Source organism: Perca fluviatilis, chromosome 13 (assembly GCF_010015445.1).
Source record: "Perca fluviatilis chromosome 13, GENO_Pfluv_1.0, whole genome shotgun sequence".
Lineage (NCBI taxonomy): Eukaryota > Metazoa > Chordata > Actinopteri > Perciformes > Percidae > Perca > Perca fluviatilis.
Window position 1 is genome coordinate 33,584,798 of NC_053124.1, and position 26,420 is coordinate 33,611,217.

At 39.1% G+C, this 26,420-nt stretch overlaps 4 gene segments (V, D, J or C); 2 read left to right on the forward strand and 2 right to left on the reverse strand.

The window, feature by feature from the left end:
* Positions 1 to 3,894: 3,894 nt before the first annotated feature.
* Positions 3,895 to 24,949, reverse strand: LOC120572080. The segment is given in 2 exon segments: positions 3,895 to 4,368; positions 24,923 to 24,949. A coding segment is annotated over 1 exon segment (258 nt).
* On the forward strand, positions 14,313 to 15,157 carry LOC120572066. The segment is given in 2 exon segments: positions 14,313 to 14,381; positions 14,598 to 15,157. Coding segments are annotated over 2 exon segments (360 nt in total).
* Positions 15,710 to 16,263, reverse strand: LOC120572083. The segment is given in 1 exon segment: positions 15,710 to 16,263. A coding segment is annotated over 1 exon segment (255 nt).
* On the forward strand, positions 21,234 to 26,395 carry LOC120572086. The segment is given in 3 exon segments: positions 21,234 to 21,328; positions 21,545 to 21,748; positions 26,265 to 26,395. Coding segments are annotated over 3 exon segments (387 nt in total).
* The last annotated feature ends 25 nt before the right edge of the window (positions 26,396 to 26,420 follow it).

Here is a 26,420-nt window from a genome sequence, read left to right on the forward strand (position 1 = left end):
ATAGGTAACTATGCATCTGAGCGTACACGTTTGACATGTGGAGTTCCTCAAGGCTCCATCCTGGGGCCTCTACTGTTTAATATATACATGCTGCCCCTAGCTAAAATCATGGAAAACAACAACATAAACTATCACAGCTATGTGGACGACACACAGATTTATATAACCTTGTCACCCGGAGACTACAGTCCAATTAAACACCTGGCCAGGTGCATTGAACAAATCAACAAATGGATGTGCCAGAATTTCCTAAAATTAAATGAAGATAAAACGGAGGTGATCATTTTTGGACCTAAAAATGAACGATTAAAAGTCAATGCTCATCTTCAATCAACAATGTTAAAAACAACAGACAAAACAAGAAATCTTGGCATACTTATGGACTCTAGCCTGAATTTTAACAGCCACATTAGGTCAGTAACAAAATCTGCCTATTATCATCTTAAATACAGTGCCTTCCGAAAGTATTCGGCCCCCTTGAACTTTTCGACCTTTTGCCACATTTCAGGCCTCAAACATAAAGATATAAAACTGTAATTTTTTGTGAAGAATCAACAACAAGTGGGACACAATCATGAAGTGGAACGAAATTTATTGGATATTTCAAACCTTTTAAACAAATAAAAACTGAAATATTGGGCTGCAAAATTATTCAGCCCCTTAAGTTAATACTTTGTAGCGCCACCTTTTGCTGCGATTACAGCTGTAAGTCGCTAGGGTATGTCTCTATCAGTTTTTGCACATCGAGACTGACATTTTTGCCCATTCCTCCTTGCAAAACAGCTCGAGCTCAGTGAGGTTGGATGGAGAGCGTTTGTGAACAGCAGTTTTCAGTTCTTTCCACAGATTCTCGATTGGATTCAGGTCTGGACTTTGACTTGGCCATTCGAACACCTGGATATGTTTATTTGTGAACCATTCCATTGTAGATTTTGCTTTATGTTTTGGATCATTGTCTTGTTGGAAGACAAATCTCCGTCCCAGTCTCAGGTCTTTTGCAGACTCCATCAGGTTTTCTTCCAGAATGGTCCTGTATTTGGCTCCATCCATCTTCCCATCAATTTTAACCATCTTTCCTGTCCGCTGCAGAAGAAAAGCAGGCCCAAACCATGATGCCGCCACCACCATGTTTGACAGTGGGGATGGTGTGTTCAGGGTGATGAGCTGTGTTGCTTTTACGCCAAACATAACGTTTTGCATTGTTGCCAAAAGTTCGATTTTGGTTTCATCTGACCACAGCACCTTCTTCCATGTTTGGTGTGTCTCCCAGGTGGCTTTTGGCAAACTTTAAACGACACTTTTTATGGATATCTTTAAGAAATGGATTTCTTCTTGCCACTGTTCCATAAAGGCCAGATTTGTGCAGTATACGACTGATTGTTGTCCTATGGACAGAGTCTCCCACCTCAGCTGTAGATCTCTGCAGTTCATCCAGAGTGATCATGGGCCTCTTGGCTGCATCTCTGATCAGTCTTCTCATTGTATGAGCTGAAAGTTTAGAGGGACGGCCGGGTCTTCGTAGATTTGTAGTGGTCTGATACTCCTTCCATTTCAATATTATCGCTTGCACAGTGCTCCTTGGGATGTTTAAAGCTTGGGAAATCTTTTTGTATCCAAATCCGGCTTTAAACTTCTCCACAACAGTATCTCGGACCTGCTTGGTGTGTTCCTTGTTCTTCATGATGCTCTCTGCGCTTTACACGGACCTCTGAGACTATCACAGAGCAGGTGCATTTATACGGAGACTTGATTACACACAGCTGGATTCTATTTATCATCATTAGTCATTTAGGTCAACATTGGATCATTCAGAGATCCTCACTGAACTTCTGGAGAGAATTTGCTGCACTGAAAGTATAGGGGCTGAATAATTTTGCACGCCCACTTTTTCAGTTTTTTATTTGTTAAAAAAGTTTGAAATAGCCAATGAATTTCGTTCCACATCATGATTGTGTCCCACTTGTTGTTGATTCTTCACAAAAAATTACAGTTTTATATCTTTATGTTTGAGGCCTGAAATGTGGCAAAAGGTCGAAACGTTCAAGGGGGCCGAATACTTTCGCAAGGCACTGTATATAGCAAGGGTAAAAGGACTTATGTGCCAACAGGATTTAGAAAAACTTATCCATGGTTTCATTTTCAGTAGACTTGACTACTGCAACGGCATTTTTACAGGTATTCATCAAAAGTCTATTAAACAGCTGCAGCTGATTCAGAACGCTGCTGCACGAGTCCTTACCAACACCAAAAAAATAGATCACATCACTCCAGTTCTGAAGTCCTTACACTGGCTTCCTGTGCATCAAAGAATAGATTTCAAAATACTCATGTTAGTTTATAAGTCACTAAACGGTTTAGGACCAATTTACCTTTCAAATCTGCTACTACACTATGAGCCGGTGAGATCCTTGAGATCATCAGGGACGGGTCTGCTCGCCATACCCAGAGTCGGAACAAAAAAGGGGGAAGCTGCGTTCAGCTTCTATGGTCCCTACATCTGGAACAAACTACCGCAAAACTGTAGGTCGGCTCCTAATCTCAGCTCTTTTGAATCAAGGCTGAAGACCTTTCTTTTTAACACCGCCTTTTCTTAATTCATTTTTGTATTTATATTTTATTCATTTATTGTTTTTATATAACTGTTTCTTCATCTGTTACCAATTTGTATGATATTTTTAATTGTTTTTATGTCTTGTGTAAAGCACTTTGAATCGCATTGCTGCTGAATTGTGCTATAGAAATAAAGTTGCCTAAAACCAGTACAAGTGTTGGTAGCAACATCCACTGGTACCTTCAGAAATCTGGAGAAGCTCCTAAACTCCTGATTTATTCAGCTACAACCCGTCAGTCTGGAGTTTCAGATCGTTTTACTGGAAGTGGTTCTGGGACTGACTTCACTCTGATCATCAGAGGAGTCGAGGCTAAAGATTCAGGAGTTTACTACTGTCAGCAGAGTATGAGCTTCCCACTCACACAGTGATACAACGTGGTACAAAAACCTCCCTCAGCTGGAGAGGAACTGATCTGACTCAACAGCTGCACTGAAACTAAAACAACAGAAGCTTGACTAAACTAAAATATATATTTAATAATTATTGACTTTAAGCATTGCAACACTAAATATATTTTATCTAACTAGAAGTTATACTGTATATAACACTAAAACTGAACGTATTCTTTATTTTATATATTACTACTTTTCGTAGACACTCAAACATACTTATTGTTGAAATAAATTACATTTATTTCATTCATGTTGTAAAATTAGAAATCATGTCTATAACATATTTTAGTCCTTTGTAGTTATTTTCTTTTGTCTTATCTTTACGTTTAATGCAAATATTTCCAGAAATTAAACTGCAGAACACTTATTTTATTAGAACATATTTATCAGACTTTGTGTAGTTTGTTTAAATAATAATGAATTTTCTTTAGAGACACTTGAAAGAAATAACATATTACAGTCCTTACTATAAACACACTTCAGTAATAAGAAATGATTGGATGATTTATCGTTGAAATGTTCCAACCATGAGTTTTGTTCCAAAGGTTTATTATTATAGACATTGTTTTATATAATCCTATACTGTCTTTTTACAGTCACAATGGAGAAATTAAAACATATTTGTTGGATCAGTTTGTCCTCAGGATTTCACAAAGTCAGTGACACCATTAAGAAAAGATGTAATAAGACACTTTGATAATAATCATTGGAAACAACTGATTTGATGAAAACGTCTTTATTATCTGAAACACTGAAATAATACTGAAACACTGCAACAAGCTGGCAAATAGCACTGTAGATACACATCAAATAAAAGACAGTTACAGCAGTGATGAATTACTCAAGTACAAACAAATTAGACAATTGTCAGAAAATGAGATCAAAACTTCGGAGAATTTGACAAAAAATGGTCATACAAGCTGGTAAATGTGTCTACTGAAACAGGTGAAATAAAAGCCAGAGCTAGTTGCAGAGAGCAGAGTGAGAGCAGTGTCAGAGTAAAACCAGTAGCAGAGTCCCTGCCAGTGAGTCAGCTCAGGACTGGGAACACTGGTCTCTCCTCAGTGTCTCTGAGAGCAGAGTCTGGGAGCCCTGGGTGGCCTCACAGGTCACAGAGCCCACCTTCCTCCACTGGTCTGCAGGGAGCCTCAGGGTGCTGCTCCAGCTGTAGTGGCCGTCCTTCCCCAGCACCCCGGGGCTCCTGCTCTCCTCCCAGCTGCTGCTGCTGCTGCTGCCGTCCACCTTCCAGGCCAGACTCCAGTCTGAGGGGAAGCCCTTGTTGGCCAGGCACATGAGCGTGGCCTTCCCCTGCTCCAGCTCTTCTCTGGAGGGGGTCAGCACCGTCAGGGTGGGGCGCAAATCACCTATAGGAGCAGAGGTGGAAAGAGTTAAAAAATATTTTAAATAAGTAAGAACATTTCAAACATCAAAATAAGCGTCAAGAACATCAAAGAAATGCCAAAAACATGCCAAAAATGCCACAAACGTCATGGAAAGCAACATACACATCGAAAGAGCATCAACAATGCCAAAAGCAGCAAAAATATCAACAATGTGTCAAACATCCATAAAGGCAACAAAAATTCTATAAAAAAGACAATAACTTTGAAAAAAGCAGTACATGTAAGGAAATGCTAAGAAAACAGGCAAAACCCTTCACAAAAAGTAAAAAAGCAACAAAAACTGCTGTAATGTTCAGGGTGGGACGCACATCACCTAGGAAACAATTAGGGGTACTACAGGTCCTACATGGGTTACAGGATTTTTATTTTAAAATGCTAAAGTATCAGTCATGCATAATTGCTAAAAAAATATTATACTATGAATGATGAATGAAATTAGTTATGGATTCTAAACATTTAAAAATAGCATTTAAGTGTTTTTCATTCATAAGGTTATTGTTTAGTAAATCCATCACTGATGGTGCAGCGTTGTACTACCTCTTTATATAGCTGTTTTTTCTACCAAAAAGTTTTTTGCTGGTCAGTGGGTACTTGGCTGAAAAGATATTTCAAAGAGGGTTCATTACTGAAAACAGTTAGAGAACCACTGGCTTAGAGGACAGGGAGCACACAGCTGTCAATCAAACACCAGCAACTCCGCCCCCTTTACTGTGTGAGAGTGGGTTATCTTTCCTTTAAGGAGTTTCTGTCAGATGGTTTTTCTGCTCCACCAGTCACTCACTCACACAGTGTTTCACTTCCTTTTAAGAAACCTCTCATGGAAATCAGCACAGAAAGAGTCCTCATATGACCAGAAATACATTAAACTGCACTGGACATAAAAGAGAGAGATTTTAAACTTCAACATACCAGAAACAACTTTTTGTCTTATACTATTTGAAGAAAACAATACAATATAGTTTGAATACATATGCCGTCATCTATGATTTTGTTCAAAGTCCAGGTACATTTATACAAAAATGTTTACTGTCTGAACTCTCAGAAAGGCAAAAGTTAATCAGATCCACTTTTAAAAGGACATTATCAGCTTAAAAACAACTGACGACCATATTTAAAATGTTCATATAACGGATTTAAAAGCCTCAGAAAACAGTCAAAGTTATTTCAAACTGAGGTAAAAAGACAATCAGAGAAATTATGAGATGAGAGATTTCAGCTTCATTCTCACTGTTTTGAAGTAAGAGAAGTTCAGTAAAGATTTTTTGAGTTCATTTTCAAGATGAAAGAGGAGAAATGAAGAATCAAACTGAGTCTATAAAGTGATCTATAAAATCTACCGCAAATGTTCAGACAACAACGAACAAAAACCTCTCACTGTAGAGAGACACGGCTCTCTGACTTTGTCTGACAAAACCTAAACTACAAGTCCTGAAGTTTCAGTCGTCTAAAATCTGATTACAAGATTTCTCCTGCCAATTAAACACTTACAATGTTTTTGTTCGTCATTTAAATTTCAAATAAAAAACTGTATTTTGATTGTTGGTAGAACAGTGTTGAAAAATCATAAGAAAATGTTGAAAAATCAGATATATCAGCTTTATCCGAGTTAGATCTCTGCAGAAGACAAATATATTGCTCATGAATTAACAAAATACATCAAAAATTGCACTTACATCCAAACTCCAGTCTGGTTCCTCCACCAAAAGTCCTCCACAGTGATACAAACTGATTGAGCCGTCGTACAAAAACCTCTCACTGTAGAGAGACACGGCTCTCTGACTTTGAACACAACAAACTCAACAAACACAATCCCAGTTTACCCAGTTTCTGTAATAACTGGTTATAATGTTTAAAACCTGATTCATTAACTATGAACATGTATACAAGATTTTCTTTGTGAAATGTTAAACATTCAAAAGTTAAATTAATTTCTATTTCAGTAAAACAAATTGAAGTTAAGAAAAACTGTTTCATGCACCCAGCCAATTGTAAATAACTCATCATAAACTCATGTTTATTGTAAATCATGATCAATTAGAAAAGTAAGAAATCTGTTTGGATTTGTCCCATAGTGATGTTGTTTATGTGGTAGTGAATTAGTGGGAATTCACAAAAATTTTGGATTGAAAATTTGTCGATCAAACTCAAACTAAATCCACATTAAAATGCTTCCTGACACATTCTGAATCAATCCTCTGATAAAGTGATTGATCCGTAGAGAAACAGCATCCTCAGAGTAATCCAAGTCCCTGTTGGAGTCAGTCGGAGCATTTCCATAGAGAGCCACTTTGCATCAGCAGCACCATGCTCCAGTGCTCTGGGAGAGTTTATAGTCCTGAGAGTTGAACACTGGATGACTGACAGCTGTCCTTCATGACAACAGAAGCCCCAGAAATCCTCCTCATCAAAAACATGACTCTGATCTCCGTCCTCATCTGGACTCTCCTCTGCTGCTGCTTCACAGGTAAAGTCCAGAGAATCAAACTCCTCTCCTCTATCAACATCCGTCCCTCTGAAATGAAGCCGACTAAACCGTGATGCTGCTTTATGTTTTTGTCTCTGTATCCTCAGAGTCCAGAGGTCAGGTCACAGTGACTCAGCCTGGAGCAGTGAGATCTGCTCGGGGAGCCTCCGTCTCCATCAGCTGTAGGGTCAGTGAAGATGTTTATGTCGGGGCTGAGGATGGGGACAGAGGGAAAAAGTACTTGCACTGGTACCAACAGAGAGATGGAGAAGCTCCTAAACTGCTCATTTACTGGGTTAATGAGCGAGCATCGGGGATTTCAGGTCGTTTTTCAGGCAGTGGATCAAACTCTGACTTCACTCTGACCATCAGTGGAGTTGAGGCTGAAGATGCAGCAGTTTATTACTGTCAGAGTGAACATTCCATCAACAGTCAGCTTGTGTTCACACATTGAAAAAACATCGTACAATAACCTCCCTCAGTCAGACTTAACAGAAACTGAACTGACTGCTGCAGCTGGAAGGTACTGCAGAGACTGATACAGTTCACTGAAGACACACACACACACACACACACACACACACACACACCCTTCATAGTGTTAATCAGATTTTAGATTTCCTCCTGAAGTCCAAACAGTCCACCTCAACAACCTGAAAGTTTCCTCAAATGAAGAGAACAAGGCAGGGCAGCTTTATTTATATAGCACATTTCAGCAACAGGTCATTTAAAAGCGCTTTACATAAAACATGAAAGAGCAGTTAAAAACAATTAAAAACAATTTACAGTTTTTTTCGATTGCTAAATGACAGTGGGCACAACTGGAGTCACATGTGCAAAACTCTAACTACAGTCTGCACAGCAGCAGTTCATGTGGACCAAACTCTAGTTCGTTTTTCATAGCTTGAACACAGTTTTCAAAACTCTACACACTTATCCCATCACTTTAACCACAACGTGCACAACACTGTAGATTTACAGCACTTTGTTCAAATGCTAACACACTGCTGTCAAAACTTTTAACCACACATTCAAAACAGAACAGATTTCAGTCTGGTGCCTATCAAACACTGCTGATTGCAATTTTAGCTGAAGGCCTAAGCAGGTGTCTTGTTTTAGACTAGTTAGTGAACATATATGGCTTTTATACAGAGAAAGCTCAGGAAGCCTTTTTTTGTATACAAACACCAAATAAGAATGAAACAATTCTACACTGTACCGTTTGAGAGAAACAGGTAAAAGAGCAAAGATACCAATATGTCCAGGTAATATGTCTGAGGTTATATAGACAGCTATAAACAAAGTGAAAAACACAATATCTTTACAATAGTAAAACTGTGTTCTTACTGTTTTTCAGAAAGTAATGGCGGTGAAAGCAAAAGGACACCACATTCATTTGTATTTAGAGATGATGCAGACATCCAATGTGATGAAGAAAACTTGCCACATGATGCTGGAGAGAGGCAGGATTAGTCACACTATTTGTTGGTACTGTTATGTACCTTTAGTTCTTTTTCCCCAGTAATTCCATAAATTACTAGAGACAAAATACTTTATTGAAGAAAACTGCTGATTTTCATTCCTTCTTTTTTACCTTATGTAAAAATTGGTATGCTATACAATCTATATTTTTTCCTTAAATAAACTATTGAGTAGTGTCAAGTCACTCAAATTGTTCAAACTGTAAAGATGAAAAAGTTTGTAATTTCTGTATTGGTGTTTGACGCTAGTGTTTTTACCCTCAGTGTGTTCTGAGTGATAGTGTGTGTTATCTCAGTGAGGATTGTTCATAGTGTTTGGCTGCACTGATCCTGTTTTGCAAGTGATGTGAACTGTTTAGCTCAGGTGACTGTTGGTAGTGCAGACTGTAGTTTGAGTTTTGCACATGTGACTCCAGTTGTGCCCACTGTTGTTTAGCAATCGGAAAAAACTGTAAAAGACAAGAATACATTTTACAGTGCAGTATAAGAATTTAAAGAACTGAGAGATAAAATACGCGAATAAAGACAATTAAAACAGTTAAACATATAAAAGCAGATAAAATAGGTTAATTAAAGAAAGGACCAATATGTCAGACATCTCAAGCAGTTTGGTCAATATTTCTGGTTCATCTCACCAACAATGGGTCCTGATGCTTCACAAGGAGGTTTCATTCCCCATAGTTACAGAAGCTTTAGTATACTCTTTCTTTTTCAATGCAGTCGTCACCACAAGGCTTAGTTCTTTTCTTTGGCAAACCTTGCAAAACCCGGAACGGTCTTTAGACCGTCTCTAATAGTCAGGAAACGTGCTAGTTTCGTAGACTATTTATTTTATTCTTAATTTAATAGTTTCTCAGACTATTTCTGTTCAATTGTAATTGTTTTGGTCTTCAGACCTTTTAGTTAGTTATCAAACTAACTTTGTTGACAGTCCACAGCCTGTCTCTTCTGTAATCTATTGTCACACCCGTATCAACGAAATAATCATAAATATGTCCGTTTCTCCAAAATCTCACTGGAATAATCATAAATTCAATTCTATTGATAGATCTAACTAGAACCCCAAAGAACTGAGAGATAAAATATGTGAATAAAAGTTACAGTGCAGTATAAGAAATTAAACATTAAAGAGCAGTTATAGATTGTCATACAGTGTCAACTTCAGTATAAAAAATGATAAGAATTTAAAGAAAGAGCAGTTCAAACAGTTAAACATATAAAAGCAGATAAAATAGGTTATTTAAAGAAAGGCAACATCAAAAAGATAGGTCTTCAGCCTTGATTTAAAAGAACTGAGAGTTGCAGCGGACCTGCAGTATTCTGGGAGTTTCTTCCAGATAAATGGAGCATAAAAACTGAATGCTGCTTCCCCCTGTTTAGTTCTGACTCTGGGGACAACAAGTAGACCTGTCCCAGACGACCTGAGAGGTCTGGGTGGGTCATAGTGTAGTAGCAGATCAGAAATGTATTTTGGCCCTAAACATTTTAGTGATTTATAAACCAGCAAAAGTATTTTGAAATCAATTTTTTGAGGCACTGGAAGCCAGTGTAGAGACTTCAGAACTGGAGTGATGTGATCCACTTTCTTGGTCTTAGTGAGGACTCGGGCAGCAGCGTTCTGAATCAGCTGCAGCTGTCTGATTGATTTTTTAGGGAGACCTGAAAAGACACCGTTACAGTAGTCAAGTCTACTGAAGATAAAAGCATGGACAAGTTTTTCCAAATCCTGCTGAGACATAAGTCCTTTAACCCTTGATATATTTTTAAGGTGATAATAGGCTGATTTTGTAATTGCCTTAATGTGGCTTTTAAAATTCAGATCTGAGGACACCAAGATTTCTGGCTTTGTCTGTTGTTTTTAACATTGTCGTTTGAAGCTGAGCGCTGACTTTTAATCGTTCCTCTTTTGCTCCAAAAACAACCACCTCCGTTTTTTCTTCATTTAAATTAAGAAAGTTCTGTCAAATCCAGTCGTTAATTTGTTCAATGCACATATTCAGTTGTTGTATTGGGCTATAGTTCCCTAGCGATAAGGTTATGTAAATTTGGGTGTCATCCGCATAACTATGGTAACTTATTTTGTTGTTTTCCATAATCTGAGCCAGTGGAAGCATATAGATGTTGAACAGAAGAGGCCCCAGAACTGAGCCTTGGGGAACTCCGCACGTCATAATTTGTATGCTCAGATGTGTTTACGTGGATGTAATTAAAGACTTTAACAAGAGCCGTCTCAGTGCTGTGGTGTGGTCGAAAACCTGACTGAAAGGCATCAAAACTGTTATTTAGTGATAAGAAAAGGTTGAGTTGTTGAAAAACCGCTTTTTCTATGATTTTATTTAAAAATGGAAGGTTTGACATCGGCCTATAGTTGCTCATTAGTGACGTGTCTAGATTGTTCTTGTTTAGGAGTGGCTTGATGACTGCAGTTTTCAGGGCCTGTGGGAAAATACCTGAGAGCAGAGATGTGTTTACAATCTGTAGAAGATCAGAAGCCAAATAATTCGAAACATTTTTGAAAACACCCGTTGGTAGAATATCAAGGCAACAGGAGGAGGTATTCAGATGTTGTATAATGTCCTTCAGGTTTTTATGGTTGATCGTATGAAATTGTATCATATTGGAATTTGTTTTGCAAGAACACTGTGACAACACATATCCAGTGAAGAAGCCCAATCAGAACATTGGGCCCATGGGACCCAATCAGAACATTCAAATCACAACAACAGTAGAGACACTAACCAAATTCACAGTGTATATATAACATCATCATCCACACATCACATTGAAATATGTCAGGACACTGAAGCTCCATATCTGCAAAACAACAAATTTTTTTCTGTGGCAGAAACACTGACCGTGTCATAAACATAATGTATTCTGGGACACAATTCATACAGAACATGTCACTAAACAAACTGTCCTTTCATACTTGATACTTATACACACATCAAAAGAGTTGTCTCTATATAGAACGATAGTCTTTTGGACAAATGATCAAGGTCACCTTCCTCCTCTGGGTTGTAATTCCCTCTAAATTGTAACAACTGCTTGAAAAGTTGTTTGTGCATTTATTTTGTATTGGATCTCAAATTAAGCCTCAGAGGAGGTGTTAAATGTATACATTTTAGTTAATAATTGAAAATGCCAGAAAGAAATATTTAAAGTATTAAAAGTTAAAGAAAAGGCATGTCAGTAAAATGTTTGAAATAACTCCCTGTTGGAGTCAGTCGGAGCATTTCCATAGAGAGACACTTTGCATCAGCAGCACCATGCTCCAGTGCTCTGGGAGAGTTTATAGTCCTGAGAGTTGAACACTGGATGACTGACAGCTGTCCTTCATGACAACAGAAGCCCCAGAAATCCTTCTCATCAAAAACATGACTCTGATCTCCGTCCTCATCTGGACTCTCCTCTGCTGCTGCTTCACAGGTAAAGTCCAGAGAATCAAACTCCTCTCCTCTATCAACATCCGTCCCTCTGAAATGAAGCCGACTAAACCGTGATGCTGCTTTATGTTTTTGTCTCTGTATCCTCAGAGTCCAGAGGTCAGGTCACAGTGACTCAGCCTGGAGCAGTGAGCTCTGCTCGGGGAGCCTCTGTCTCCATCAGCTGTAGAGTCAGTCAAGATGTTTACATAGGGACTCTGGATTCAAACAGAGGGAAACCCTTTTTGAGTTGGTACCAACAGAGAGATGGAGAAGCTCCTAAACACCTTATTTACTATGCTAATACACGAGCAACAGGGATTCCAGATCGTTTTTCCGGCAGTGGATCAAACTCTGACTTCACTCTGACCATCAGTGGAGTTGAGGCTGAAGATGCAGCAGTTTATTACTGTCAGAGTGCACATAAAATCAACGGTCAGTGGTTGTTCACACAGTGAAAAAGCATCGTACAAAAACCTCCCTCAGTCAGACTGAACAGAAACTGAACTGACTGCTGCAGCTGGAAGCTACTGCAGAGACTGATACAGTTCACTGAAGACACACACACACACACACACACACACACACAGAACATTTTGTACAAAATATTGTCCATAAGCTAAATGTTTGTGGTTATATAAATGCCCCTAACTAACCTGAATGAAGTTTAAAGATCCAAAAGTATTTATCATCATATAAATAAGCAAATGTTGTCCATATATCTTCAGCCTGCTGTCCATTGTCCTTGACAAGCATGGATTTCCTTTTTAGGAAAGTTCAAACTCTCAAACTCAACAGTGAAACAAGAACAATCAAAGGCCTCTTCTTAGAAAAAGTTAAAAAACCTGTGTTCCATATCTGCAATATTACCAATGTTTTCTGTGTCATAAACCTAATGTATTCTGGGACACAATTCATACAGTACATGTCACTGAAAAAAACTGTCTGTTCATACTTCAAACTTACATGAGTTATCTCTCTATAGAGCAGAGGCAATTTCTTTAAGACTGCAAGGGATGCTCAGCTTCCCCTGAAATTTCAATAAATAAATGGTCACATATGTTCTATTGTGTATCATTTTATTGACTAAAAATGCGTTAGAACATGTTCATCTCGAAGACGAGTTGGTTCAGAATCAGCTACATATAGCAGGTCGACTGACTCGATTTCCTTCTCATACATTCCTGTAGCATCACAGTGACTTCCTTGTTGAAGCCTGGCGTCCACGGACTTCAATGGGGCTGCTTTGAACAGTTTTTTTCAGAGCTTCGAATATAGACGTTCATTGGATAAATGCTGTGATTATGTCCCACCCACGGATGCTCAGCATCTCTGGGGGTGAACGGAGGAGGGGGCTGGCCTGGACTCCGGGCTTCTGCATGATGATTGGAGGGTCTGTCGAAAGACTCCATTTCCTTTGATTGACAGCGATTTTGTACTATTAAAAGTCGCCGAAGCTATTCGAGCTCAGTCCCATTGCAGATTTTTCAAGTGTAGTTGAAAGACAAACTACTGCAACCTTTTTCTTGGTATTTGCTTGGAGAATTTGCTTGCCAATTTTCATCATACATTTCATACAATTATACACCAAATTCCTTGTTGTCCTAGGTTCCTTGTTTAACCTAATTCCCACATTTCCTCCTTCAAGTTTAATATCGTTTTGTTAGATCGTTTGTTCATTCATTCATTCATACAGTAGGCTAGGCTAGTGTTGTAGGGGTGATCTAGCCAGCTAGCAAACTGCACACGATGGCAGACAATGCTAATATTGTCGAACTGATTTTGACAAAGCCATTTAAAAGTCTTCCTTACAAGGAGAAACGTAGAACTAAACAGCTTGGCAGATCAATACCTAAGAATGATTTAGTGTAAAAGATAGGGAAAAGTAACATGTCTGTTCAGCTCTCCTGGTATGACAAAGTTAGCTGGCTGACTGGAAGTGCCATGACAAAGAAAATGTACTGCTGGTCATGCCTCTTGATGAAACCATCTCCTGGATATCATAATTTTATTATTATTTTATTATTATTATTATTATTATTATTATTATTATATTTTTTTTTTTTTTTTTTTTTTATATTATTTTTTTATATATATATTTATATATATATAAAAAAAATTTATAATATCATTATAAATGAATGGACACTTTCTTCTTTGAAAGACCACCAGCGCTGCCACTGCTATAGAGGGATATATTTTTTTGTACAAAAAAAAGTGTTTTGATTCCAACAACTAATAACTTTGAGGCCTCAATTAATTGGTTCAATTTAATTTACAAGACCCTTTCGACCGATCACCTCCTTACTTATGTCACCTGCTGCGCCAAAGTCCATCACATCCAATATCCAGTCCTCACTTCATATTCAATGAAGCGTTAGTAAATCCCAGGCAGTGAGGAGGAAACAGCGTGACATGTTGAGGACAGCTACAGTTCACTGACTCTGTGTGTTTGCATATGTGTCCTGCCTCTCTGCTCCCAGCCATTAAGAGGCCAGTGTTGATCAGTGGCTGTCCAGGCCTTTCAGAGACACGGATACACCGGCAGCACAATGATGATGTCACTGACTCTACTGCTGGCCACCCTGGGGCTCCTTGTTCAGGGTGAGACTCTTTTCTGAAAACTTTGCTTCGGGATGCAACCAGGTTCACCACAATGATGTTCTGCTATGATGGAGAAACACTGGAACAAGCAGCATTTACCTTCTTCCATCTGTTCTCCATGTTAAAGAAATGACACTCTTCTGTTTGGATGTTGATCATCTTTCTCTAAGCTGGATTTGTCTCAATAACCCTTCTGCATCTTTTTCATGTTTTCAGGTTCATCAGGACAAATCATCCTGACTCAGTCTCCTGGATCTCAGTCTGTAGTTCCAGGACAGACTGTCTCTATCAGATGTAAAACCAGTACAAGTGTTGGTAGCTCCCTCCACTGGTACCTTCAGAAATCTGGAGAAGCTCCTAAACTCCTGATTTATTCAGCTACAACCCGTCAGTCTGGAGTTTCAGATCGTTTTACTGGAAGTGGTTCTGGGACTGACTTCACTCTGACCATCAGAGGAGTCGAGGCTAAAGATTCAGGAGTTTACTACTGTCAGCAGGGTTACAACTGGCCACTCACACAGTGATACAACGTCGTACAAAAACCTCCCTCAGCTGGAGAGGAACTGATCTGACTCAACAGCTGCACTGAAACTAAAACAACAGAAGCTTGACTAAACTAAAATATATATTTCATAATAATTTACTTTAAACAATTTAACACTAAATATATTTTATCTAAACTAGAAATTATATTGTAAATTATTTCATTAAAACCAGGTTAGAAACATTCTGCTCCACATCAGAGCTGACCTCTGTTGAAGTATGATTTCAATTCTTTGACAAGTTTAATCCAGAGTATTATAACACATGAACACTAAAACTGAACATTTTCATTTATTTTATTTCTTACTGCTTTTCATAGAAACTCAAATATAGTTATTGTTGAAATAAATTACAAAATGTAATTATTTTTTTATTAGTAATCATGTCTATAACATATTTTAGTCATTTGTAGTTATTTTCTTTTCTCTTATCTTTATTTTTAATGTAATTATTTCCAGAAATTAAGCTGCAGAACACACTCATTATATTTCTCTCCATGCTGATGATGTTGTGCTTTTAATTTGATTTAACATATTACAGTCCTTACTATTAACACACTTCAGTAATAAGAGATGATTGGATGATTTATCGTTGAAGTGTTCCGACCATGAGTTTAGTTCCAAAGGTTTATCATTATAGACATTGTTTTATATAATCCTATACTGTCTTTCTACAGTCACCATGGTGAAATTAAAACATATTTGTTGGATCAGTTTGTCCTCAGGATTTCATAAAGTCAGTGACACCAATAAGACACTTTGATAATAATAGACATTGGAAACAACTGATTTGATGAAACGTCTTTATTATCTGGAAACACTGAAATAATACTGAAACACTGCAACAAGCTGGCAAATAGCGCTGTCAATACACGTCAAATAAAAGACTGAATTACTCAAGTACAAAAAAATGAGACAGACGATTGTCGGAAAATGTGACCAAAACTTCGGAAAAATATCGCTACTGAAACAGGTGAAATAAAAGCCAGAGCTAGTTGCAGAGAGCAGAGTGAGAGCAGTGTCAGAGTAAAACCAGTAGCAGAGTCCCTGCCAGTGAGTCAGCTCAGGACTGGGAACACTGGTCTCTCCTCAGTGTCTCTGAGAGCGGAGTCTGGGAGCCCTGGGTGGCCTCACAGGTCACAGAGCCCACCTTCCTCCACTGGTCTGCAGGGAGCCTCAGGGTGCTGCTCCAGCTGTAGTGGCCGTCCTTCCCCAGCACCCGGGGCTCCTGCTCTCCTCCCACGCTGCTGCTGCTGCTGCCGTCCACCTTCCAGGCCAGACTCCAGTCTGAGGGGAAGCCCTTGTTGGCCAGGCACATGAGCGTGGCCTTCCCCTGCTCCAGTCTTCACTGGAGGGGCAGCCGCCGTCAGGGTGGGGGCGCACATCACCCACGCAAAGAGAGAGAAAAGAGAGAGAGAGAGAGAGAGAGAGAGAGAGAGATCAAATGTCATACAAAGAGAAAATGAACTCCTTCCTGTTGTCTGGTTTAGTTTAGATTAGTTTATTTCCATCACATAGATACACAACATGACATACATAACATAAATAGTAAAAAACGGGTCACCCTATATTGTCATCTTAACTCGTTCATACTCAAAACTGACCAAAGAGTTGGAGTTTGAAGCATTTGCTTATTACACCATACTTTTTACATTATTCTATTTAATTTATATGTTGGTCTCTAAGAATAAATTCATTATTATTATTCATTTCTGTATGTTAGGTTCTGTAGGTCGTTTCAGTTTGGATGAAACTGGTTTTAAACGTTTCACTTCCCTCTCTGAGCTTGGTAACCATGGCAACAGACAGGCATCACTGCTGAACCATGACAACAGACGGGTTTCAGAACTAAAGATGAAGTTTCTTTCTTTAGTTTAATTAATAAATATCAGTGATCAAGTGTAACATGGAATGAATTCCAGCACCAGTGTGAGACTTTAAGTTGATCTTCACATTTTTTATCTCGACCCAAAACTAAGATATGATGTTGTTTGTTCTCCTCTTTTACGCCCGGCATCACTACTGAACCGGGACAACACACACACTTCACTATTCACAGACTGTTTAAATGCTGAAAATGATTTTTTCCAACTAAAATTAAATATTCTCCTAATACAACATGCAGTTAGCCTGACAGCTGTGGTATTATGATATTTATTGGTTATAACGTGAGTTGACATGTCATTAAGTTCATCAGTCTGTAAGACTGAGTAAAACATTCAATGTTTCCAGATAAATCACTCACTAAAGAGACACTTGGTAATAATAGGTTTCGTCAGCCAAAATTTCATAACTATTTAATTTAAAACATTTAGGAATATTTTCTCTCTAACAAAATGTTAAAACATAATTTTACCACGGAAAAAAATGTTAAATCAAATTATTGTTTCCAATAAAAAATTTACTATTTTAAAACAGAATGAGTTATAAGAATGTACAAACTGTCACAATTAAGATTTTAAAGGTATCAGGTGAGTTTTTTCATCAGACAGAATAGTATCTCTATCACAGTGAAGTAATTATCGCTGCAATAATATTCAATTTCAGCTATCAGCACAAGTCTTAATGTAAAGCTTGTTTTAATCAAATATAAACTAAATCAATATAAAATATGAGTTTGTTTAGAAGTTAAATGTACTTACAGTTAACATCCAGTCTGGTTCCTCCACCAAAAGTCCACCACAGTGATACAAACTGATTGAGCCGTCGTACAAAAACCTCTCACTGTAGAGAGACACGGCTCTCTGACTTTGAACACAACAAACTCAACAAACACACTTCCTGTTTATTTAAGCATTAACTATTTCACATTATATGTATCAAATACTTTCACAATTGTATAGAATGAATCAGTTTTTTATAGATTTATTGTTAAATTCATCTGAAAGTAAAATTGATCTCTCCAGCAATGAATGAAACCAGACAGAAAAAGTTTAAGAAAGCAATATATCCACAATTAGTATTAAATCCACATTAAAATGCTTCCTGACACATTCTGAATCAATCCTCTGATAACGTGATTGATCCGTAGAGAAACAGCATCCTCAGAGTAATCCAAGTCCCTGTTGGAGTCAGTCGGAGCATTTCCATAGAGAGCCACTTTGCATCAGCAGCACCATGCTCCAGTGCTCTGGGAGAGTTTATAGTCCTGAGAGTTGAACACTGGATGACTGACAGCTGTCCTTCATGACAACAGAAGCCCCAGAAATCCTCCTCATCAAAAACATGACTCTGATCTCCGTCCTCATCTGGACTCTCCTCTGCTGCTGCTTCACAGGTAAAGTCCAGAGAATCAAACTCCTCTCCTCTATCAACATCCGTCCCTCTGAAATGAAGCCGACTAAACCGTGATGCTGCTTTATGTTTTTGTCTCTGTATCCTCAGAGTCCAGAGGTCAGGTCACAGTGACTCAGCCTGGAGCAGTGAGCTCTGCTCGGGGAGACTCCGTCTCCATCAGCTGTAGGCTCAGCCCAAAAGCTCTAGTAGCGGATTCAAGTTGGGGTTCGAATAGTGGAAAACAAGTTTTGCACTGGTACCAACAGAGAGATGGAGAAGCTCCTAAACCACTCATTTACTTTGTTAATGAGCGAGCATCAGGGATTTCAGGTCGTTTTTCAGGCAGTGGATCAAACTCTGACTTCACTCTGACCATCAGTGGAGTTGAGACTGAAGATGCAGCAGTTTATTACTGTCTGAGTTATCATTGGATCAACAGTCAGCCTGTGTTCACACAGTGAAAAAGCGTCGTACAAAAACCTCCCTCAGTCAGACTGAACAGAAACTGAACTGACTGCTGCAGCTGGAAGCTACTGCAGAGACTGATACAGTTCACTGAAGACACACACACACACACACACACACACACACACACACACACACAGCTTGGCAAATATCTTCCACTGTGTCTCTACCAGATTTCCTCCTAAAGGTCAAACAGTCCACCTCAACAACCTGAAAGTTTCCTCAAATGAAGAGAACAGTTCCAGTGAAGAAGCCCAATCAGAACATTCAAATCACAACAACAGCAGAGTCAGCTCCACTGATGTACACACACTAACCAAATTCACCGTATATATAAATCAACATCCACACATCACATTAAAATATGTCAAAACAGTGCATATCCGCAATGCAAACAATGTTTTCAGCGGCTGACACACTCACACTGTCATGAACATAATTCTGGGACACAATAATTAGAGTACATGTCACTAAACAAACTATCCCGTTCAAACTTCATACTTATAAGAGTTGTCTATATAAAGAGATAAAGAGTTTTTTGAATAGAAAGTTTTTTGATTTAAACAACTAACAAGTTTGAGGCCTTGATTCATTGGTTCATTTTAATTTACAAGACCCTTCTGGGCCGATCACCACCTTACTTATGTCACCTGCTGCAGCCAAAGTCTGTCAAGTTAAGGAGCTGGTCAGTTGGGTCAAATTTCACCTTCCTCCTCTGGGTTGTAATTCCCTCTAAATTGTAACAACTGCTTGGAAAGTTGTTTGTGCATTTATCTTGTATTGGATCTCAAATTAAGCTTCAGAGGAAGTGTTAAATGCATACATTTTATTTAATAACTTGAAACAGACAGAAAGAAAAGTCTAAAGTATCTATCTATCTATCTATCTATCTATCTATAATTGCAGGAACGTCTGTCTGTCTGTGTGGGTGGGTGTTAAGCGCAGATCTCTCAAACCGTTAGTCCGATGGATTTCAAAATTGAAAGGTGTCTTGCTATGGGCACCCTAGCTGTCAACTCTCCCGTTTTTCCCTGGCTTCTCCCGTTTTTTTAGCCCTCTCTCCTGGACCCCTCCCGCTTTGTTATTTCTCCCGGGAAACTCCTGTAATTTGCATGGCCCAAACTCCTTTATAAATAATCGGACCAATATGTTTGTCTAATGTTGACCAGTTGCCAGATCTTGTATGAAGCGCATCCTATTCACACAATCCACCATATACAATTTTCAACCCGTTTGTCATCTCAGCCTGGCAACCTATAACCCTCAACCTGGAAACCTATAACCCTCAACCTGGCAACCTATAACCCTCAACCTGGAAACCTATAACCCTCAACCTGGCAACCTATAACCCTCAACCTGGCAACCTGTAACCCTCAACCTGGAAACCTATAACCCTCAACCTGGCAACCTATAACCCTCAACCTGGAAACCTATAACCCTCAACCTGGCAACCTATAACCCTCAACCTGGCAACCTGTAACCCTCAACCTGGAAACCTATAACCCTCAACCTGGCAACCTAGAACCCAGGAGCACAGTTGATCTCTGCGCAAGCTTCGCGGAAAGTTCAGACCCGAAAGCGAGCCGATTAAAAAAGGCAGGTGAAGGCGGCGTTCTGCGATGTTCTCTCTCAGATAAATATAGAAGCATGCCCTTTTAAAAAAAAAAAAAAGTAGTCAAAAAATGTTTGCATTTCAGAACCTTAGGAAACGGACAGCGGCCGATACAAACACACTATTAACTCAATAATAAAGCCGTAAAGTTTCAACTCAGGACAGCGCCACTTCTCACAAATACAGATAGGATTGGAGATGAGAAGTTTAACTGACCACCAACTACTGCTGACCCCCGAGCACCACGACCGGCAGCTCGCGGTGCTCTGTATGCAGCCACCACCTATTCACCGGGGGGGGGGGGTATCAAGCACACGATCAGCTTTGAGGGAAATTAAGAACTCTCTGCACTGGTGGTGGATGTCGTCAATGCACTTGCATCATGTACACATACACGCACTGTGGGGGGATGGAGGCATTTTCATCCAAGAGACGCTGTGATTGGTGGATAGGATATGGAGCACGGGATTGACAGCGACATAACCACTCACATTATGACAGACGCTCCACTTAGCACCAATTGCAATGTTTAATTTTAAATGAATGTATCCTACTTGCAGTCTGGCAGACGTGGGTGCTCAGTGGGTGCTCAGTATTTTCCGTGGGTGCTCGTACTCTGGATCAGAGCCTATGTCTTCCTCTGATGTAGACAGAGCCTACACTAAGTCAATAGATAGTAGGGTATACAGTGGAGTTGGATTTTAAGTGGTTTAGGATCCTTCTGTAAGTCATTTTGGGGTACACTTTGGTTTTGATAAATTCTACAAGCAGCAACACCACAGGCCAAGTAATCAGCCCGTTTTCATCAGGCACAGCACTAGTTAACAGTTAAAGAAAAGGCATGTCAGTAAAATGTTTGAAATATGTTGAGGACAGCTACAGTTCACTGACTCTGTGTGTTTGCATATGTGTCCTGCCTCTCTGCTCCCAGCCGTTAAGAGGCCAGTGTTCATCAGTGGCTGTCCAGGCCTTTCAGAGACACGGGCACGCCGGCAGCACAATGATGATGTCACTGACTCTACTGCTGGCCACCCTGGGGCTCCTTGTTCAGGGTGAGACTCTTTTCTGAAAACTTTGCTTCAGGATGCAACCAGGTTCACCACAATGATGTTCTGCTATGATGGAGAAACACTGGAACAAGCAGCATTTACCTTCTTCCATCTGTTCTCCATGTTAAAGAAATGACACTCTTCTGTTTGGATGTTGATCATCTTTCTCTAAAATGGATTTGTCTCAATAACCCTTCTGCATCTTTTTCATGTTTTCAGGTTCATCAGGACAAATCATCCTGACTCAGTCTCCTGGATCTCAGTCTGTTGTTGCAGGACAGTCTGTCTCTATCAGATGTAAAACCAGTACAAGTATTAGTAACTACCTCCACTGGTACCTTCAGAAATCTGGAGAAGCTCCTAAACTCCTGATTTATTCAGCTACAACCCGTCAGTCTGGAGTTTCAGATCGTTTTACTGGAAGTGGTTCTGGGACTGACTTCACTCTGACCATCAGAGGAGTCGAGGCTGAAGATTCAGGAGTTTACTACTGTCAGCAGGGTAGCAGCGGGTTCACACAGTGATACAACGTGGTACAAAAACCTCCCTCAGCTGGAGAGGAACTGATCTGACTCAACAGCTGCACTGAAACTAAAACAACAGAACCTTGACTAAACTAAAATATATTTTATAATAATTGACTTTAAACATTGTAACACTAAATATAATTCATCTAACTAGAAGTTATACTCTTTTTAAATATAAAAGGGTTTGAAAAATTCTGCTGCACGTGAAGCTAACCTCTGTCGAAGTATGATTTCAATTCTTTGATAAATTTAATCCACAGAGTATGATAACACATGAACACTAAAACTGAACGTATTATTTATTTTATATCTTACTACTTTTCATAGAAACTCAAACATACTTATTGTTGAAATAATCATGTTGTAAAATTAAAAATCATGTCTAAAACATATTTTAGTCATTTGTAGTTATTTCCTTTTGTCTTATCTTTACATTTAATGTAAATATTTCCAGAGATTAAACTGCCGATCACACTCATTTTATTTCTCTCCATGCGGATGATGTTGTGCTTTAAATTTCAGATTTAGAACATATTTATCAGACTTTGTGTAGTTTGTTTAAATAATAATGAATGTTCTTTAGAGAAACTTGAAGCAAATACATATTACAGTCCTTACTATTAACACACTTCAGTAATAAGAGATGATTGGATGATTTATCGTTGAAATGTTCCGACCATGAGTTTTGTTCCAAAGGTTTATCATTATAGACATTGTTTTATATAATCCTATACTGTCTTTCTACAGTCACCATGGAGATATTAAAACATGTTTGTTGGATCAGTTTGTCTTCAGGATTTCATAAAGTCAGTAACACCATTAAGAAAAGATGTAATAAGACACTTTGATAATAATCATTGGAAACAACTGATTTGATGAAAACGTGTTTATTATCTGGAAACACTGAAATAAAACTGAAACAATGCAACAAGCTGGCAAATAGCACTGTCAATACACATCAAATAAAAGACATAGTTGCAGCAGTGATGAATTACTCAAGTACAACAAAATGAGACTGACAATTGTCGGAAAATGTGACCAAAACTTCAGAAAAATTGACTAAAACTTAGGAAAAACTGCGAAAAGTCAGAAGAAGTGACAAAATGTCAAACAAGCTGGTAAATGTGTCTACTGGAAACAGGTGAAATAAAAGCCAGAGCTAGTTGCAGAGAGCAGAGTGAGAGCAGTGTCAGAGTAAAACCAGTAGCAGAGTCCCTGCCAGTGAGTCAGCTCAGGACTGGGAACACTGGTCTCTCCCTCAGTGTCTCTGAGAGCGGAGTCTGGGAGCCCTGGGTGGCCTCACAGGTCACAGAGCCCACCTTCTCCCACTGGTCTGCAGGGAGCCTCAGGGTGCTGCTCCAGCTGTAGTGGCCGTCCTTTCCCCAGCACCCCGGGCTCCTGCTCTCCTCCCAGCGCTGCTGCCGCTCCACCTTCCAGGCCAGACTCCAGTCTGAGGGGAAGCCCCTTGTTGGCCAGGCACATGACGTGGCCTTCCCCTGCTCCAGCTCTTCTCTGCAGGAGGGGCAGCAGCAGTGAGGGGGGGGCGCAAATCACCTATAGGAGCAGAGGTGGAAAGAGTTAAAAAATGTTCTACATAAGACCAAATGCCCCAAATGTCTAAATAAGCGACAAAAATTTGGAAAAATGCCATAAACTTCAAATAAAGCAGACATAAACGTGGAAAGAGCATAAAGAAAACACTGAAAGAAGCCAATATGTCTAAAAAGTGTCAAAATGTCGACAAAGGCAATAAAAATGTACCAAAGAACAAAGAAAAGGTGGAAAAAAATCACAAAAAAAACTGCCAAACCCCCCACAAAAAATGTTCAGGGAGGGATGCACATCACCTAGGAGACACCATTCAGCTCAGAACAGTATTTCCCAAACTGGGTTATGGGTACTAGGGTTACTACAGGGGGTATGAGTCATTTAAAAAAATAAAAAAGTTAAATCAAAAATTACCAGACATGCATAATCCCTAAAACCATTATACTATGAATGATGAATGAAATTACTGGATTCTGAACATTAAAAAAATAGCATTTAAGTGTTTTTCATTTACAAGGTTATTGTTTAGTAAATCCAACAGTGATGGTGCACCATTGTACTACCTCTTTATATAGCTGTTTTTCTACCAAAAGGCTTTACGCTGGTCAGTGGGTACTTGGCTGAAAAGATATTTCAAAGAGGGTTCATTACTGAAAACAGTTAGAGAACCACTGGCTTAGGGACAGGGGGCACACACAGCTGTCAATCAAACACCAGCAACTCCCTGTCCCTTACTGTGTGAGAGTAGGTTATCTTTCCCTTTAAGGAGTTTCTGTCAGATGGTTTTTCTGCTCCACCAGTCACTCACTCACACAGTGTTTCACTTCCCTTTAAGAAACCTCTCATGCATATCAGCACAGAAAGAGTCCTCATATGACCCCAAATACATCACACTGCACTGGACATAAAAGAGATAGATTTACAATTTCAAAATTCCAGAGAAAATCTTTTTCTTTTATAAGTTTTGAAGAAAATAGTACAATACAGTTTGAATACATATTCTGTCATCTATGATTTTGTTCAAAGTCCAGGTACATTTATAGAAAAATGTTTACTCTCTGAACTCTCAGAAAGGCAAAAGGTAATCAGATCCACTTTTAAAGGACATTATCAGCTATATAAAACAACTGACGACCAGATTTAAAATGTTCATACGGCAGATTTAAAAGCCTAGAAAAAAAAACTTTCAGTTATTTCAAACTGAGGTAAAAGACGCAATCACAAATTATGAGACCAGAGATTTCAGCTTCATTCTCACTGTTTTACACAATTTAGTTTTAAACACTTTAAAATAAAGAAATTAAGGCTACATTTGAAACATTTTGACGTACGGAAAGAGAAGTTCAGTAAAGCTTTTTTGAGTTCAACTTCAAGATTAAAGAGGAGAAATGAAGATTCAAACTGAGTCTATAAAGTGATTTATATCAGTCCAATGGGAGTTTAAATCTACTGCAAATATTCAGTCCCTGAAATTCAACCTTTAGCTGATGATATGATATTCAATATTTGAGCAGAAACTTACTTCCAACATCCAGTCTGGTTCCTCCACCAAAAGTCCACCACAGTGATACAAACTGACAGAGTGGTCGTACAAAAACCTCTCACTGTAGAGAGACATGGCTCTCTGACTTTGTCTGACAAAACCTAAACTACAAGTCCTCAAGTTTCTGTCGTCTAAAATCTGATTACAAGATTTCTCCTGCCAATCAAACACTTAACAATGTTTTTATTCATGATTTAAATTTCAAATAAAAAACTGTATTTTGATTGTTGGTAGAACAATTTTGAAAAATCGTAATGAATTATGTAAAATCTGATATTTCAGCTTTTAGTGAGTTAGATGTCTGCAGAAGACAAAAACATTGCTCATGAATTAACAAAATACATCAAAAATTGAACTTACTTCCAACATCCAGTCTGGTTCCTCCACCAAACGTGTACCACAGTGATACAAACTGATTGAGCCGTCGTACAAAAACCTCTCACTGTAGAGAGACACGGCTCTCTGACTTTGAACACAACAAACTCAACAACACACACTTCCTGTTTTTTAAAGAATTTATTTCACTGTATATGTATTAAGAACTGCAACAATGTTAAAGAATTGCTCACATATTTACAGATTTATTGTTAAATTTGTCTGAAAGTGAAATTGATCCCTCGAACAATAAATGAAATGAGACAGAGAAGTTCTTAAAAGAAATGTCTCCACAGTGATCGAGTCAAATCCACATAAAAATGCTTCCTGTCACATTCTGAATCAATCCTCTGATAAAGTGATTGATCCGTAGAGAAACAGCATCCTCAGAGTAATCCAAGTCCCTGTTGGAGTCAGTCGGAGCATTTCCATAGAGAGCCACTTTGCATCAGCAGCACCATGCTCCAGTGCTCTGGGAGAGTTTATAGTCCTGAGAGTTGAACACTGGATGACTGACAGCTGTCCTTCATGACAACAGAAGCCCCAGAAATCCTCCTCATCAAAAACATGACTCTGATCTCCGTCCTCATCTGGACTCTCCTCTGCTGCTGCTTCACAGGTAAAGTCCAGAGAATCAAACTCCTCTCCTCTATCAACATCCGTCCCTCTGAAATGAAGCCGACTAAACCGTGATGCTGCTTTATGTTTTTGTCTCTGTATCCTCAGAGTCCAGAGGTCAGGTCACAGTGACTCAGCCTGGAGCAGTGAGCTCTGCTCGGGGAGCCTCCATCTCCATCAGCTGTAGGCTCAGCCCAAAAGTTTATGTAGCGCTTCAAGTTGGGGTTGAACAGTGGGAAAAACGTTTTGCACTGGTACCAACAGAGAGATGGAGAAGCTCCTAAACCACTCATTTACCGGGTTAATGAGCGAGCATCAGGAATTTCAGGCCGTTTTTCAGGCAGTGGATCAAAGTCGGACTTCACTCTGACCATCAGTGGAGTTGAGGCTGAAGATGCAGCAGTTTATTACTGTCAGAGTTATCATTACATAAACAGTCAGCCTGTGTTCACACAGTGAAAAAGCCTGCCGTACAAAACCTCCC